The sequence below is a fragment of the Salvelinus sp. IW2-2015 genome, linkage group LG19 (assembly GCF_002910315.2).
Source record: "Salvelinus sp. IW2-2015 linkage group LG19, ASM291031v2, whole genome shotgun sequence".
In the NCBI taxonomy this organism is placed as follows: domain Eukaryota; kingdom Metazoa; phylum Chordata; class Actinopteri; order Salmoniformes; family Salmonidae; genus Salvelinus; species Salvelinus sp. IW2-2015.
Genome location: NC_036859.1, coordinates 19387399 through 19402198, shown reverse-complemented (window position 1 = coordinate 19402198; position 14800 = coordinate 19387399). Strand labels below are relative to the sequence as shown.

General features: G+C 40.8%; 1 protein-coding gene across 1 annotated transcript; it reads left to right on the top strand.

The window, feature by feature from the left end:
- Positions 1–363: 363 nt before the first annotated feature.
- Positions 364–14035, top strand: LOC111979265 (cullin-1). Its single transcript, XM_024009686.1, has 22 exons — positions 364–583; positions 2586–2932; positions 3154–3331; positions 3532–3699; positions 3793–3843; positions 3968–4058; positions 4161–4324; positions 4456–4618; positions 5335–5465; positions 5608–5715; positions 5809–5915; positions 6107–6155; positions 10460–10591; positions 10815–10932; positions 11137–11213; positions 11314–11445; positions 11798–11890; positions 12187–12234; positions 12355–12437; positions 12665–12770; positions 12946–13059; positions 13318–14035. The coding sequence occupies exons 2-22, from the start codon at positions 2793–2795 to the stop codon at positions 13396–13398; spliced, it is 2334 nt and encodes a 777-aa protein (XP_023865454.1). The 5' UTR covers positions 364–583; positions 2586–2792; the 3' UTR covers positions 13399–14035.
- The last annotated feature ends 765 nt before the right edge of the window (positions 14036–14800 follow it).

Genomic DNA, 14800 nt, shown 5'->3' with positions numbered 1-14800 from the left:
ACTGCCAAAATCCATCTTACTCCATTTTCTCCTACTGCCAGTCTCATAATAATATTTGATGGTGAGTGGAAGGGGAACCATCTGGCTGATTGTTATACTTGTACCTACTTAAATGTACCTGTAGCCTGGTTCATCAAACTATGCCAGAGCCGGACCCATAAAACCATATTAAAATTATAGGATGTTTTAGAATATGACGACACGAATTGTTTTCTGTTGTAGTAGGGGTATACATCATTATCAATCAGTTTTCCTTAGAAGTTTGACATTTTCACAAACCAGGCTGTGACATGGAACAAAATGGSCTTATTATCCGCCGACCGTATACGGAACGTTAAATTCCACACTCAAATTCCATGGGACATCTTTCTGTGAACGCAGATTTATGAAGTGTTATTTCTATACACTGCCGCAGCTATTGTTGTGGCAGTGAAAGTAAATAATTTAGAGGGAAAGGGGGATTTGTTTTAGAAAGGGGATTTTCCAATACTCTACTCGGATTATAAACGTAATATTTGTGTCTAATTTGCACAGTTTTCTTTGATTTGGAGCCAAGAACGAGCACTACTGCTACTGGACGATGGTAAACTAACGTCAGCTAGMTACGTTCGCTTGTTAGCTAGCTAGTACAGTAGCTAAGCATAGCTAGCTACACATATCACCAGTGAACTTTGATATTTTTGTACCTATTTAGTTAACTGGTTATACAAAAACTGAACGCGCACTAGACTAGTTTGTGTTGTGTTTATACAGCGAACACCGACTGGCTGTCTTATCTCGGCTGCCTTCTGCGGACAGCTAACTTTGCTAACTAGCATTGCGCCCGAACAGCAGGCCTCATTTCTCGCGGTAACGTTAGTTAGCTTGCTAACGTTAGTTATCTATATATCATGTTAGTACTAGCCAGTGCCCTATGTTAGCTAAATAACAGTTGTCAATCAAAATGTACAGTTTGTCTTGTTATCGAGTAGTTATTTGATTTTACTAGCTAGCTACATACACCTAGCAAATAATGCTAGCGTCAGCTAGTCCAAACCATTATTATCTGCTATTGTTGCTTACGCTTCACTGACCAGGTTAATATTAACGTACAGGTTTAGCCATGGCATGATAAAGCTAGTTAGTCACAAACTCAGAAGTTTCCCTGGATAGCTAGATCGTGCCGGAAGACTGTACAGGTGTATATAGCCAGATAAAGTTACTGTAGCTAACGTTAGCTACAACGATGTTGCCTTTTGCTAGCTACCTAACGTTACTAGTTATCAATATTAACAGTTGTGCAACTGACAGTGAGCTATGGAGCTAGCTAACAATAGACAGAATAGATATGTGACGACGTATTGCAAGCCAGGCATTCCAAGATTGTTGTTAGCTACCAGCTAAGTGACAATCATTTTGCCCAAACATAACGTTATTATCCCTATGATCATGTAGCTACCTCTTTGCTGCCAACTGTCCGACGTTATATTTGTTTATTTGTTGAACTGGATTAGTGTCACTGTTTCAGAACTTTGTTATGCAGCAAGCTACCTTTTACTGCACATATGCTAGTTCCCTCCAYCCAAAGCACCCACACCACTTTGAGAGGTTAGGCTACCTCTTTCCAGTGAGTTTTCTGCGTTATCTGCATCTGTTGCCATGGATACAGAGAGCCAACCCTGTCTCTGATAAGATTATGAATAATTGAGCCTTGACTGAAGGAGTAGCAAATTATCTTGAACAGTTGGTTATTAAACGATTAAGCCCAACACTTATGTTACCATCTCATGTTTGTCATTCATGCAAAGTGCATGCAGTGTTTCTGCATTCAAGACAAGTCATATTCTTATTAGATACATTTGTCTCTAGTAACCAAGGATATTATCAGATACACGTCTATGGTTGTATTCTAAGACTTAGTAGAATCTAAATTAAAATATTTGCATACATAAACACAGTAATGAAACAAGATCAGGTTAGGCCTACATAATCTTGAAATCATAATTCTGTGTGCTTGTCTCCTTTTAAATCATGGTTGTTCTTTTTCTTTGTAATTTCTCTACCTTCAATGTATTATTCAATTATACTTGAAGGATGTCCTTCTCCATGCCGGAAATCAGCCCCGCCATGCACATGGTAAACAGAAGCCGAGGGCAGCAGGGTTTAGGTTTCAAGCTGAAGGAAAGCCCAATCCAGTCAGCCATATTCCCCCCAGGCATCGCTGCACTGCGGTGGACAGGCACACTTACTGACACTGTATTAAAGTTACAATATTCAGGACCAGTGAAGGTCAGACCTCAAGCCCAGCTGCTAGGTCCTGATCAATGGGAGGCTGGAGTCAATATAACACTGACTAAGCTAATCTCTTACAATATGTCATACATTAGCACCTGTCTAGAGAGCAGCTTTGTGTGGCAGGGGACTTATTCCAATAATTTTTCTGTGTAGTGTAGTCTATAATGGAAGCAGTTTTGAAATAATGCATATATTGATGAGCTAATTGATTTTTCCAACATTTTATCTTACACTTCAGAGTGCACCATGTGACTTATACTAATGTGTGCTCCTTTCTTACAATGTTTTTTGTTGTGTGTGTGTGTTTGCAGGTCTCTTGGCAGGGTGCTCTCCTGATTGCTACTTGAAGGGGGTCTTCCAATAACGTCTGCCACTCTGAAGAGAAGACCCCACCTTGTGTTGGATTGTGGCCTCTCTCATCACCTTATGGAGGAGTAGCTCTTGACAGTTTCATTACACGCGATAAAACAAAACGTGACACAGCAACTGAGAAGAGAGCAACAACAAGCAAAGAGACAATGTCATCCAACAGAAGCCAGAACCCTCATGGGCTCAAACAGATTGGCCTAGACCAGATCTGGGACGACCTGCGAGCAGGAATACAGCAGGTGTACACCAGACAGAGCATGGCCAAAGCACGATACATGGAACTCTACACGTATCCTTCCACATAGATGCACTGCAAGGCTTCTCTGACTAATGTACTTCCTAATGCGGTGTGTTTATTAAAGGGCATAGTTAACGGATGGTTTCTATGCCTGGTTAGTCAAACAAAATGGCAAAGCTGGAAAAAATCAGTTTGAAGCATAATTGGGGAAAATCCATTTGTCAGTATTTTCAGTTTCTACATTTATGTTGTTGCCTTAACCCACCACCCAGACATGTTTATAACTACTGTACCAGTGTGCACCAGTCCAATCAGGCCCGTGGGGCAGGSCCCCCGCCATCCAGGCCCTCTAAAAAGGCCCCCACCCCAGGAGGGGCCCAGTTTGTGGGCCTGGAGCTCTACAAGAGACTCAAGGAATTCCTCAAGAACTACCTGACCAACCTGCTCAAGGTAATGCTCTTTCCTGTACCTTTTTAAATGGACTGAGGTCAATGAAGTGACTGAATTAATTGAATACTGGTTAATTTTCCATAAGCCCTTTCAAAAGAGGTTAAAGGAAGCATATGAAATATCCTACCACATTTGCATGCTTATCTTTAACTAAATATCAGTCTCTTCTTCTCTTCCCTCTCTTTTCCCTTCATCTGCAGGATGGAGAAGACCTGATGGATGAGAGTGTATTAAAGTTCTACACACAACAGTGGGAAGACTACAGATTCTCCAGCAAAGTGCTGAATGGTATCTGTGCCTACCTCAACCGGCACTGGGTCCGCCGCGAGTGTGATGAGGGGCGCAAAGGGATCTATGAAATCTACTCCGTAAGATGATAGACAATCATTTTATTAACCCACATCTCATCTTAATGGTTTTCTCAACCGTATGCATCGCCCCATCCTTTCCTCTCCTTTCAGCTCGCTTTGGTGACATGGAGGGAATGCCTTTTCAGACCTTTGAATAAACAAGTGAGTATCCCCTCAGATCAGCTGTGGAAAAGTTATTCCCAGTCTTAGTTGATTAGTGAGTAGATTGTGATAATGTACATTTTGTTGAAGGCTTACCTTACATTTCTTCCCCCCCGCAACTAAGGTCACAAATGCTGTATTGAAGCTCATCGAGAAGGAACGTAACGGAGAGACCATCAACACCAGGCTTATCAGTGGAGTCGTCCAATCCTATGGTAGGTCCTGGCATATTTTAGTTGTGTGTTGGTCAACCAATATGAAACTATTGTGAAACATCTTATTTCATGGCTCTGACAGTGGAGTTGTGTGTCTTTTAGTTGAGTTGGGCCTCAATGAGGATGATGCCTTTGCCAAAGGCCCCACATTGTCGGTCTACAAAGAGTACTTTGAGACTCAGTTCTTGGCGGACACCGAGCGCTTCTACACACGAGAGAGCACAGAGTTCCTGCAACAAAACCCTGTTACTGAGTACATGAAGAAGGTACGTTATCAAACCTGTGCATCGAGCGAAATAGTAGCTGTATCTGTGGCCTTTGTTTAGTGTAAAAATGTTAACCGAATCCTTCTTTCTATCCGTCTCCTTCTGCTCTCTTTTTCTCCTCTCTCTCTCAGGCGGAGGCACGTCTTTTGGAGGAGCAGCGGAGGGTGCAGGTGTACCTCCATGAGAGCACGCAGGACGAGCTGGCCCGCAAGTGTGAGCAGGTGCTCATCGAGAAGCACCTGGAGATTTTCCATACAGAGTTCCAAAATCTTCTGGACGCTGACAAAAATGAAGGTACAGAGGAGAGTCCAGATGGCAATTGCCAGACTTGCCTTTTTGCTTTGTGTACTTTCCATAAATTTGTACACAATGTACAAAACATTAGGAACACCTGCTCATTCTATGACAGACTGACCAGGTGAAAGCTATGGTCCCTTACTGATGTCTTTTGTTAAATCCACTTCAATCGGTGTAGATGAAGGGGGAAAAAGCATTAAAGAAGGATTTTTAATGCTTGAGACAATTGAGACATGGATTGTGTATGTTTGCCATTCAGTTAGTGAATGGGCAAGACAAAATATTTAAGTTTCTTTGAACGGGGTATGGTAGTAGGTGCCAGGCCCACCGGTTTGAATGTGTCAAGAACTGCAACGTTGCTGGGTTTTTCACACTCAACAGTTTCTGGTGTGTATCAGGAATGGTCCACCAACCAAAGAACATCCAGTCAACAACTTGACACAACTGTGGGAAGCATTGCAGTCAACATGGGCCAGCATTCCTGTGGAACGCTTTCGAAACCTTGTAGAGTCCATGCCCTGACGAATTGAGGCTTTCCTGAGGGCAAAACTCAATATTAGGAAGGTGTTTCTAATGCTTTGTACACTGTGTATGTACTTCTATATGTACATTTACTGTATATGTACGTTCCATGTGAGCTTTGGCTGTGTAAATGTATGTTAGTGGTTATCACCATTTATTCTCATATATATATATATTATATCTCTGTGTAGACCTTGGGCGGATGTACAATTTGGTGTCCCGAATCACTGATGGGTTGGGAGAGCTGAAGAAACTCCTGGAGACGCACATATACAACCAGGGCCTTGCTGCTATAGAGAAGTGTGGAGAAGCGGCTCTCAATGTAAGAACTACAGTGGATAAAATARTGACATTTACGCATACCTTTTACCCAAAGGTTCACATCTTTATTGGATTCATCTGAGACACTCTCCAGTTCACTTGGGTTATCCTTGACTTTCTTGTTTTCGTTTACTTCACCACAGGATCCCAAAATGTATGTCCAGACCATCTTAGACGTCCACAAAAAGTATAATGCTTTAGTAATGTCAGCGTTCAACAACGACGCTGGTTTTGTTGCTGCTCTAGACAAGGTATGGTCAAATTTTACTATATTTTGTGGTGTAAGAGGTTTTCATATGGTGTCACGCACACTGTTGCTGTTAAGTTTGAACTGTTTTTTCCAGGCCTGTGGACGCTTCATAAACAACAATGCTGTGACCAAGATGGTGCAGTCGTCCAGCAAATCCCCAGAGCTGCTGGCTAGATACTGTGATTCTTTGTTGAAGAAGAGGTGTGTCACTCAGTCTCTCCTCTGATGCATTCACCCAATACATAACTCCAGACCCACAGTTTGATATTCAAGTCTACACACGCCTGAGAGCAGTGAGGGCAGTAGCCTGCACTCTAGTATTGCTATTGACTTTTGTTCTGAAATGGTTCACATTGACATTGATTTTAAATGAAATTCTTTATTTCGCACAGCTCAAAGAACCCAGAGGAGGCAGAGCTGGAAGACACACTAAACCAAGTGGTAAGTTGGGGGACTGCTTTTTCTCAAGTGTTCAGGTGTCACACTGGCATGTCTGAATACCCATACTAGCGTACTACATACTTAAACTGCATATTATGTACACATTGTTGCATACTATTCAGCACATACTGTTTAGTAAAAAAGTATGCAGTATGCCACGGCCGCCATGCAGTAGCGGCTCCTGACTGGCTGAGTAGGTGAGTCGGGGCCGAGTGCGGGTGGATTTTTGCAAATTCAACAGACATGAGGTGCGTTTGGTTAGCTTAAACGTTTGCCACATTGCGGAATGGTTGGTACTGAACGACACGTTTCCCAAAACGTTCTTGAATGGACCTTGAGGTACATTTGGTGGGTGGCGAGGTGTAGCTTGAAGCAATGAGTGAYGTATTTAATGGGCAGTGGCCAGGCTGACAGCGTTCCACAACCCAACTCCTCCCGATTTTTCAACTGGTCGTTCAGTACGGAATCTCGTTTCCGTTCAGTTGAATGTTCCAGAATGTAGAAACGTACTGACCGTGGCCCTGCATCGCATTAACGAGCCTGACAATAGCTAATTTCCAATTTGATTAATTTCTCTAAATGCTGAGTAGAGTAGGAATGGAGTTATAGGCCTACTCAAGCTGGTTAAAGGCAGACTATCACATTCAATCTTTACTGTAGCCCATATAGTCCATCTATCCTATTCATACTGAACAAAAATATAAATGCAACATGCAACAATTCCAAAGATTTTACTGTTACAGTTCATATCAGTCAATTTAAATAAATTAGGACCTAATCTATGGATTTTGCATGACTGGGAATTAGAGGCCGACCGATTAATCGGAATGGCCGATTAATTAGGGCCGATTTCAAGTTTTCATAACAATCGGTAATCGGCATTTTTGGACACCGATCGTGGCCGGTTATATTGCACTCCACGAGGAGACTGCGTGGCAAGCTGTGATGTGACTACCTGTTATGCGAGTGCAGCAAGGAGCCACGGTAAGGTGCTAGCTAGCATTAAACCTATATTATAAAAAACAATCTTAACATAATCACTAGTTAACTACACATGGTTGATGATATTACTAGTTTATCTAGCTTGTCCTGCATTGCATATAATTGATGCGGTGCCTGTTAATTTATCATTGAATCATAGCCTACTTCGCCAAACGGGTGATTTAACAAGCGCATTCGCGAAAAAAGCACTGTCGTTGCACCAATGTGTACCTAACCATAAACACCAACGCCTTTCTTAAAATCAATACACAAGTATATATTTTTAAACCTGCATTTTTAGTTAATATTGCCTGCTAACATGAATTTCTTTTAACTAGAAATTTTGTCACTTCTCTTGCATTCTGTGCAACAGAGTCAGGGTATATGCAGCAGTTTGGGCCGCCTGGCTCGTTGCGAACTGTGTGAAGACTATTTCTTCCTAACAAAGACAGCCAACTTCGCCAAACGGGGGATGATTTAACAAARTTTTGCCAAAAAAGCACAATCGTTGCACGAATGTACCTAACCATAAACATCAATGCCTTTCTTAAAATCAATACACAGAAGTATATATTTTTAAACCTGCATATTTAGTTAAAAGAAATTCAGGTTAGCAGGCAATATTAAACTAGGGAAATTGTGTCACTTCTCTTGCGTTCATTGCACGCAGAGTCAGGGTATATGCAACAGTTTGGGCCGCCTGCCTCGTTGCGAACTAATTAGCCAGAATTTTACGTAATTATGACATAATATTGAAGGTTGTGCAATGTAACAGCAATATTTAGACTTATGGATGCCACCCGTTAGATAAAATACGGAACGGTTCGGTATTTCACTGAAAGAATATACGTTTTGTTTTTGAAATTATAGTTTCCCGGATTTGACCATATTAATGAGCTAAGGCTCGTATTTCTGTGTGTTATTATATTATAATTAAGTCTATGATTTGATAGAGCAGTCTGACTGAGCGGTGGTAGGCAGCAGCAGGCTCGTAAGCATTCATTCAAACAGCACTTTACTGCGTTTGCCAGCAGCTCTTCTCAATGCTTCAAGCATTGTTCTATCAACTCCCGAGATTAGGCTGGCAATACTAAAGTACCTATTAGAACATCAAATAGTCAAAGGTATATGAAATACAAATGGTATAGAGAGAAATAGTCCTATAATAACTACAATCTAAAACGTCTTACCTGGGAATATTGAAGACTCATGTTAAAAGAAACCACCAGCTTTCATATGTTCTCATGTTCTGAGCAAGGAACTTAAACGTTAGCTTTTTTACATGGCACATATTGCACTTTTACTTTCTTCTCCAACACTTTGTTTTTGCATTATTTAAACCAAATTGAACATGTTTCATTATTTATTTGAGACTAAATTGATTTTATTGATGTATTATATTAAGTTAAAATAAGTATTGTTCAGTATTGTTCAGTATTGTTGTAATTGTCATTATTACAAATATATATATAAAAAAATCGGCCGATTAATCGGTATCGGCTTTTTTTGGGTCATCCAATAATCGGTATCGGCGTTGAAAAATCATAATCGGTCGACCTCTACTGGGAATACAGTTATGCATTTGTTGTTCACAGATACCTAAAAAAAAACTGGGCCTCACAAGGAGCCTTAGGATCTCGTCATGGTATTTTTGTGCTTTCAAATTGCCAATTGATAAAACGCAATTGTGTTCGTTGTCCGTAGCTTATGCCTGCCCATACCATAACCCCACCACCACGGGGCACTCTGTTCAAAACGTTGACATTAGCAAACTGCTCACCCACACGACCCCATACACATGGTCTGTAGTTGTGAGGCTGGTTGGACGTACTGCCAAATTCTCTAAAACGATGTTGGAGGCGGCTTATGGTAGAGAAATGAACATTACATTCTCTGGCAACCGCTTTGGTGGACATTCCTGCAGTCAGCATGCCAATTGTACGCTCTCTCAAAACTTGAGACATCTTTGGCATTGTGTTGTGACAAAAATGCACATTTGAGTGTCTTTTTATTGTTATTGTTTATTGTATTTATCTTTTATTTCAGCTAATGAAAACATGGGATCAGCACTTTACATGTTGCGTTTCATTTTTTGTTCAGTGTAAAAAGGACTGAAGACAAAAAACGATAATTTGGTTCCATTTCAGCATATTTATTAGTGAAACCATAGTGCTGTAACATATATAAATGAAATAAAATAGCCTATTACATGCACAAACCTTTCGGATGTTCAAATCAAAATGCTATTGCACAAAAAAACATGGACAGTCGGGTGCATCGCAAATTCAGAACCGCTGGACAGCAACATAATAAACTAAAGCACCGATCATTGGGAACAAGATCAGAATGACTGCTAAGGATTGATCCATAAATAGTTAATTAGGTAGCCTAGCCTACAAAACGAAAACAATCCATATGTTCAAATCAAAAGGCCTGATTAACATGACATCAACAACGCAGCCACATCCTGAGTCCCCGGTGCCATCACATTCAGAAATCAAAAGATGGTTTATTATTTAGTTTAAAAGCTCTGACGATAGCCAAGAGAACAAGAAACACTTTGAGAAAACAGAAATCCACTTTTGGTTAAAAAAAAGAAAGAGAAAAAGACTTCTGTTTTCAAAGATGTATCCTATGATGCAATACTCGTGATCATTTTAAGGAGAACAAAATGACTTAGCCTACATTTGAACACCACAGGAGAAGCTTCGCTATTAGGCATCTTCCCAAGTAAGTTTTGTTGTTTGGCTACTTGAAGAGAACTAGGTCCTATCACTCGCAGCCCACCTCTTCCAATGCATTGTGGGRAAATGTGCATCGAATTCTACTAGATGAAGAGACGAAATAAGTATAACATCCTGGCATTTTTATACCTGATTTTTGAAAAGTCACACATTATATTTTCGCATACTGAGAATGCGTCATGCGCGATTGCGTTATTTCCCACTATTTGTTGATTTCGGTAGCCCCTCCCAATATCTAATTGATCAGTTGTTGTCAAAGCCAAAATTAGTATGACATCAGTGCATTTAAAGTATACTTTATTTTTTAAACGTGGCATACTATTAAACTTTATTTTTTCGCATACTCGAACAGCCTACTATTTAGGACGCAAGGATGGGTATTCCTACACTGCCACTGGTACTTCATCTGGTTATCTGGAGTCGACAGGATGAAAACTGGGACTTCCACAACTGCCTGCCTTGCAGACCCAATCTCCTCCCCCTCCTTCAGCCTGATGTTGTATTTTAGTTTGTTTACAGTATGTGAAGTGATCTCTATTCACAACTCTATATCTAACTGTTATGTGTTCTCTTCCCTAGATGGTGGTCTTTAAGTACATAGAGGACAAAGATGTGTTCCAGAAGTTCTACGCCAAGATGCTGGCTAAGCGGTTAGTCCATCAGAACAGCGCCAGTGACGATGCTGAAGCCAGTATGATCTCCAAACTGAAGGTAGTACACAACTGAAATCTTGTTCACCTCATGACAATGCCTTTAATTGCCTTGAAACACATTTTATCAGTTTGCAGTTTTTATTGTGACATTGCCATTGCATTTTGATTGGTTTGTTGAAATACAAATCCGTAAGATATTTTCTGGTTGCTCAGTGTTTGGACTGTGTTTGACCTGGGATCACCCCTGTTTTAATGGTATGTCCTGCCCTCTTTTCTAACAGCAAGCGTGTGGCTTCGAGTACACCTCTAAACTCCAGCGCATGTTCCAGGACATCGGCGTCAGCAAAGACCTAAATGAACAATTCAAAAAGCACCTCACCAACTCTGAGCCTTTGGACTGTGAGTATAATGTGACTAATGAGCAAAAGGAGAGTATCCAGATTCTGGGATTCATTATGACAGAAAGGAGTTTATTGGAAACTCGGCTACCGAGATGAATCTACAGCCCTGTGTATCCTAACCAAACTGTAAAACAAAGAATCACTTTGAAACAAAGAACTATGGTAAGAAGATTGCTGATCTGTTTGTGTGTCTATATCCCAGTGGACTTCAGCATCCAGGTCCTCAGTTCTGGTTCCTGGCCCTTCCAGCAGTCCTGTACATTCGCATTGCCCTCTGAGGTAAGACACACTAACGGATCCTCCACTGTGACCCAATTAACTGACATTGATCCCTGTTTACTCACCGTTCTCTCTTTTCTTCTCTTCTGCCCTCATTCAGCTGGAGAGGAGTTACCAAAGGTTCACGGCCTTCTACGCCAGCAGACACAGCGGGCGCAAGCTGACCTGGCTCTACCACCTGTCCAAAGGAGAGCTGGTCACCAACTGCTTTAAAAACAGATACACTCTACAGGCGAGTACAGCCGTTGTCTCTCTGGTCAAATAAAATGCAATAATGTCCTTTCAGACTCTCACGAGTTAGGAATATTCATTAATCAACCAACACTGTTGAAGAAACATACTGGAGCGTACTGCTGTGTGCTCACTGTCTACACCTGCATTGCTTGCTGTTTGGGGTTTTAGGCTGGGTTTCTGTACAGCACTTTGAGATATCAGCTGATGTACGAAGGGCTATATAAATAAATTTGATTTGAAACAAGCAAAAATTCCACAAATCAACCATATGCATGGAGCTGAGTTGCCATGGTATCCTGTACTGTAAGATGGTTTTGATGTGTTCCCTGTTGCTCCTCCTGTCCTCCCAGGCTTCTACCTTCCAGATGGCCATCTTACTACAATACAACACTGAGGATGTCTACACAGTGCAGCAGCTCACTGACAGCACGCAGATCAAGATAGTGAGTACTGACAACTCTAACGGATCCAGTATACCATCGAGACCCACTTTGGAAACGAGCGTTTTAATGAATACTTTCAAGTGATATCCTCTGGGTCCACATTGTACATTTGTTGTATTTGTCTGTTACTCGAAATAAATGTAATTCAAAAGTTACTGTCAGACAGACCATTTTCTTTGATGGATGGTTTTTCAAGGGAAGATGTTATGCTGTGATGTGAAGATATAAGCTGAAAGCAACAGCCCACTAATTTGCTTCATACGTTTTGATGAATGTTTTTTTTTTTTTTTCAACAGGACATTTTGGTGCAAGTGTTGCAAATCTTGTTGAAGTCCAAATTGCTGGTAAGTTTTGTGCCTCTTATTAGCAGATAGACAGAAACAACTCCAGTTGATAGGGAATCACCATTCAGCAATGTAGAGTCTCTTTGAAAGTTTTGACCTAAGCCATGTTCTTTTGTCCAGGTCCTGGAGGATGAGAACGCAAATGTGGATGAAGTGGAGTTCAAACCAGACACCTTAATAAAACTCTTCCTGGGATACAAAAAGTGAGTGATGACACACACCATGGCTGATTCCAAATGTCACCCTATTCCCTATATAGTGCACTACGTAGGGAATGGAGTGCCATTTGGGATGCAACCCATGTTATCAGTGTAGATCACAACTGTACAAATGGTGTAAAAAAGATATTCATAATTCCTATGATGTTACTGTACTGTAATCGATTCCATGAACTGTTGCTGATAGCAGGTTTTGATTTTAATCTTGACAGCAAGAAACTTCGGGTGAACATTAACGTGCCAATGAAGACAGAGCAAAAGCAGGAGCAGGAAACCACTCACAAGAACATAGAGGAGGACAGGAAACTGCTAATACAGGTACACTGTCCATTAGTCCATCATCATGCTCTTCTGTTCACTGAAATTTACACACTCTCAAGCACTCATTAACATTCACAAAAATCKATGTTTATCATCCATCGTGCACAAATGACTCTGGTCTAGAATATTGTTGTTTAAGGCTGTTCTGTTGTATTCCTCCACCCTACTGTAGGCAGCCATCGTGAGAATCATGAAGATGCGTAAAGTGCTGAAACATCAGCAGCTCCTGGCAGAGGTTCTGAACCAGCTGTCATCCAGGTTTAAACCAAGAGTCCCCGTCATCAAGGTAAATTATGCATTAGATTAGGGAACATTAGATGGCAATTTACCTTCCGACTCCAGAGGATTTCATGGAACCACATACTGTAAATGCAACACCTGCCATGGTAGGAACGGTCTTGTTTGTCTTTCAGAAATGTAACAAATCTATACTGTGTTTTTACATTACGGTTGTTTCCTGTAGGTTTATGGAAACCACTTTCTGTATGCAACATATGCCATGTTAGTAATGGTAATAATGGTCATGTGTGTTTGTGTCTTTCAGAAATGCATCGACATCCTGATAGAGAAGGAGTACCTGGAGCGTGTCGACGGAGAGAAAGACACTTACAGCTACTTGGCTTAAAACCTTTTCATTGTTCTCCACCCTTCCTCCTTTCTTTTTTTAAGTTGTTTCTTGAGTAATAAACATCATTCTTTTTGACATTTGGCCAATGTTGTCAGGAATGCGAGCACAGAAGGAGAAAAATAAAAAAACWAAGAAGAAAGAAAAGTCTTCTGAATCATCAAGGTGGTTGCTAAAGCTGGACTTCCCTTTAAACTCGGAGATTATGGGATAGCTGCTCGCCCAGTGTTTGTTTGAAGATCCCATCTGAACTGCTCAGGTTCGACAGATACATTTTGATATGTAAATATGGACAGAGACCTTTACCCCTTTATCTTGCAAAGTTAACATTACAAAAAACCCAATCAAAACCCTTCACACCGAGGGTTGCATGCTACTGCCTATCTGCATTTAAGGAGCAAAACAACGTAATAGGGGAGAAGCTGTTAAGACACTGCTGCGTTACGTGGCAGGAGCAAATTAAGAACGTGTGTTAAAAAAGATGAGCAATTTTAGCTGCACTTCCAGAGCGCGATCTGTGTGTTTGAAAAAGGCCCATAGAAGTGTAATCTGCATTGCTACCTGCTACCAGAAAACCATTTGTATAGTGTGGTTCACTTTTTTTTAATGTGGTAAATAAAAGTTAAAGGTTTCTGTATGCCCTCTGATGGTCTTTATTCCTTCAAAACGGATGTAAAAGTTTGGATGATATGTTAGACATTAATGGATATATACTGTGCACTGAATTTATGCTCTGTGCTCGGGCTGTCACTTTGGGGGCCAGGGCCGTCATATAATTGGGGGTGTAGGCCTGCAGGAATGAAAAATGTCACCTGGAGATTTTAAGTCAGTGCTGGTTACTTGACATTACAATCCCGAAATGACATACTTAGCTGTTCATCACTAGTCATTTGTAAACTGTTAAGCTCAAATAAAGCTCGTTGTCAACAGGATAAATTGGGATTTTGTGGGTATTAGAACTGAAGGTTGCTACATGATCAGCTTTCATCAGAATGTACATCAATGTCACTGCAAACTCGCAGTGATGTAAAGTACTTAAGTAAAAATACTTGAAAGTACTAATTAAGTGTTTTTTAGGGGGTATCTGTACTTTACTATTTATATTTTTGACAACTTTATACTTTTACTTCACTACATTCTTAAAGAAAATTATGTACTTTTTACTCCATACATTTTCTCTGACACCCAAAAGTACTCGTTATGTTTTGAATACTTAGCAGGACAGGAAAATGGTCTAATTCACACACATATCAAGAGAACATCCCTGGTCATCCCTACTGCCTCTGATCTGGCGAACTTACTAAACACATGCTTCGTTTGTGAATTATGTGAGTGTTGGAGCGTGCCCTGGCTATCCGTAAATTAAAAAAGACACGAAAATGGTGCTGTCTGGTTAGCTTAA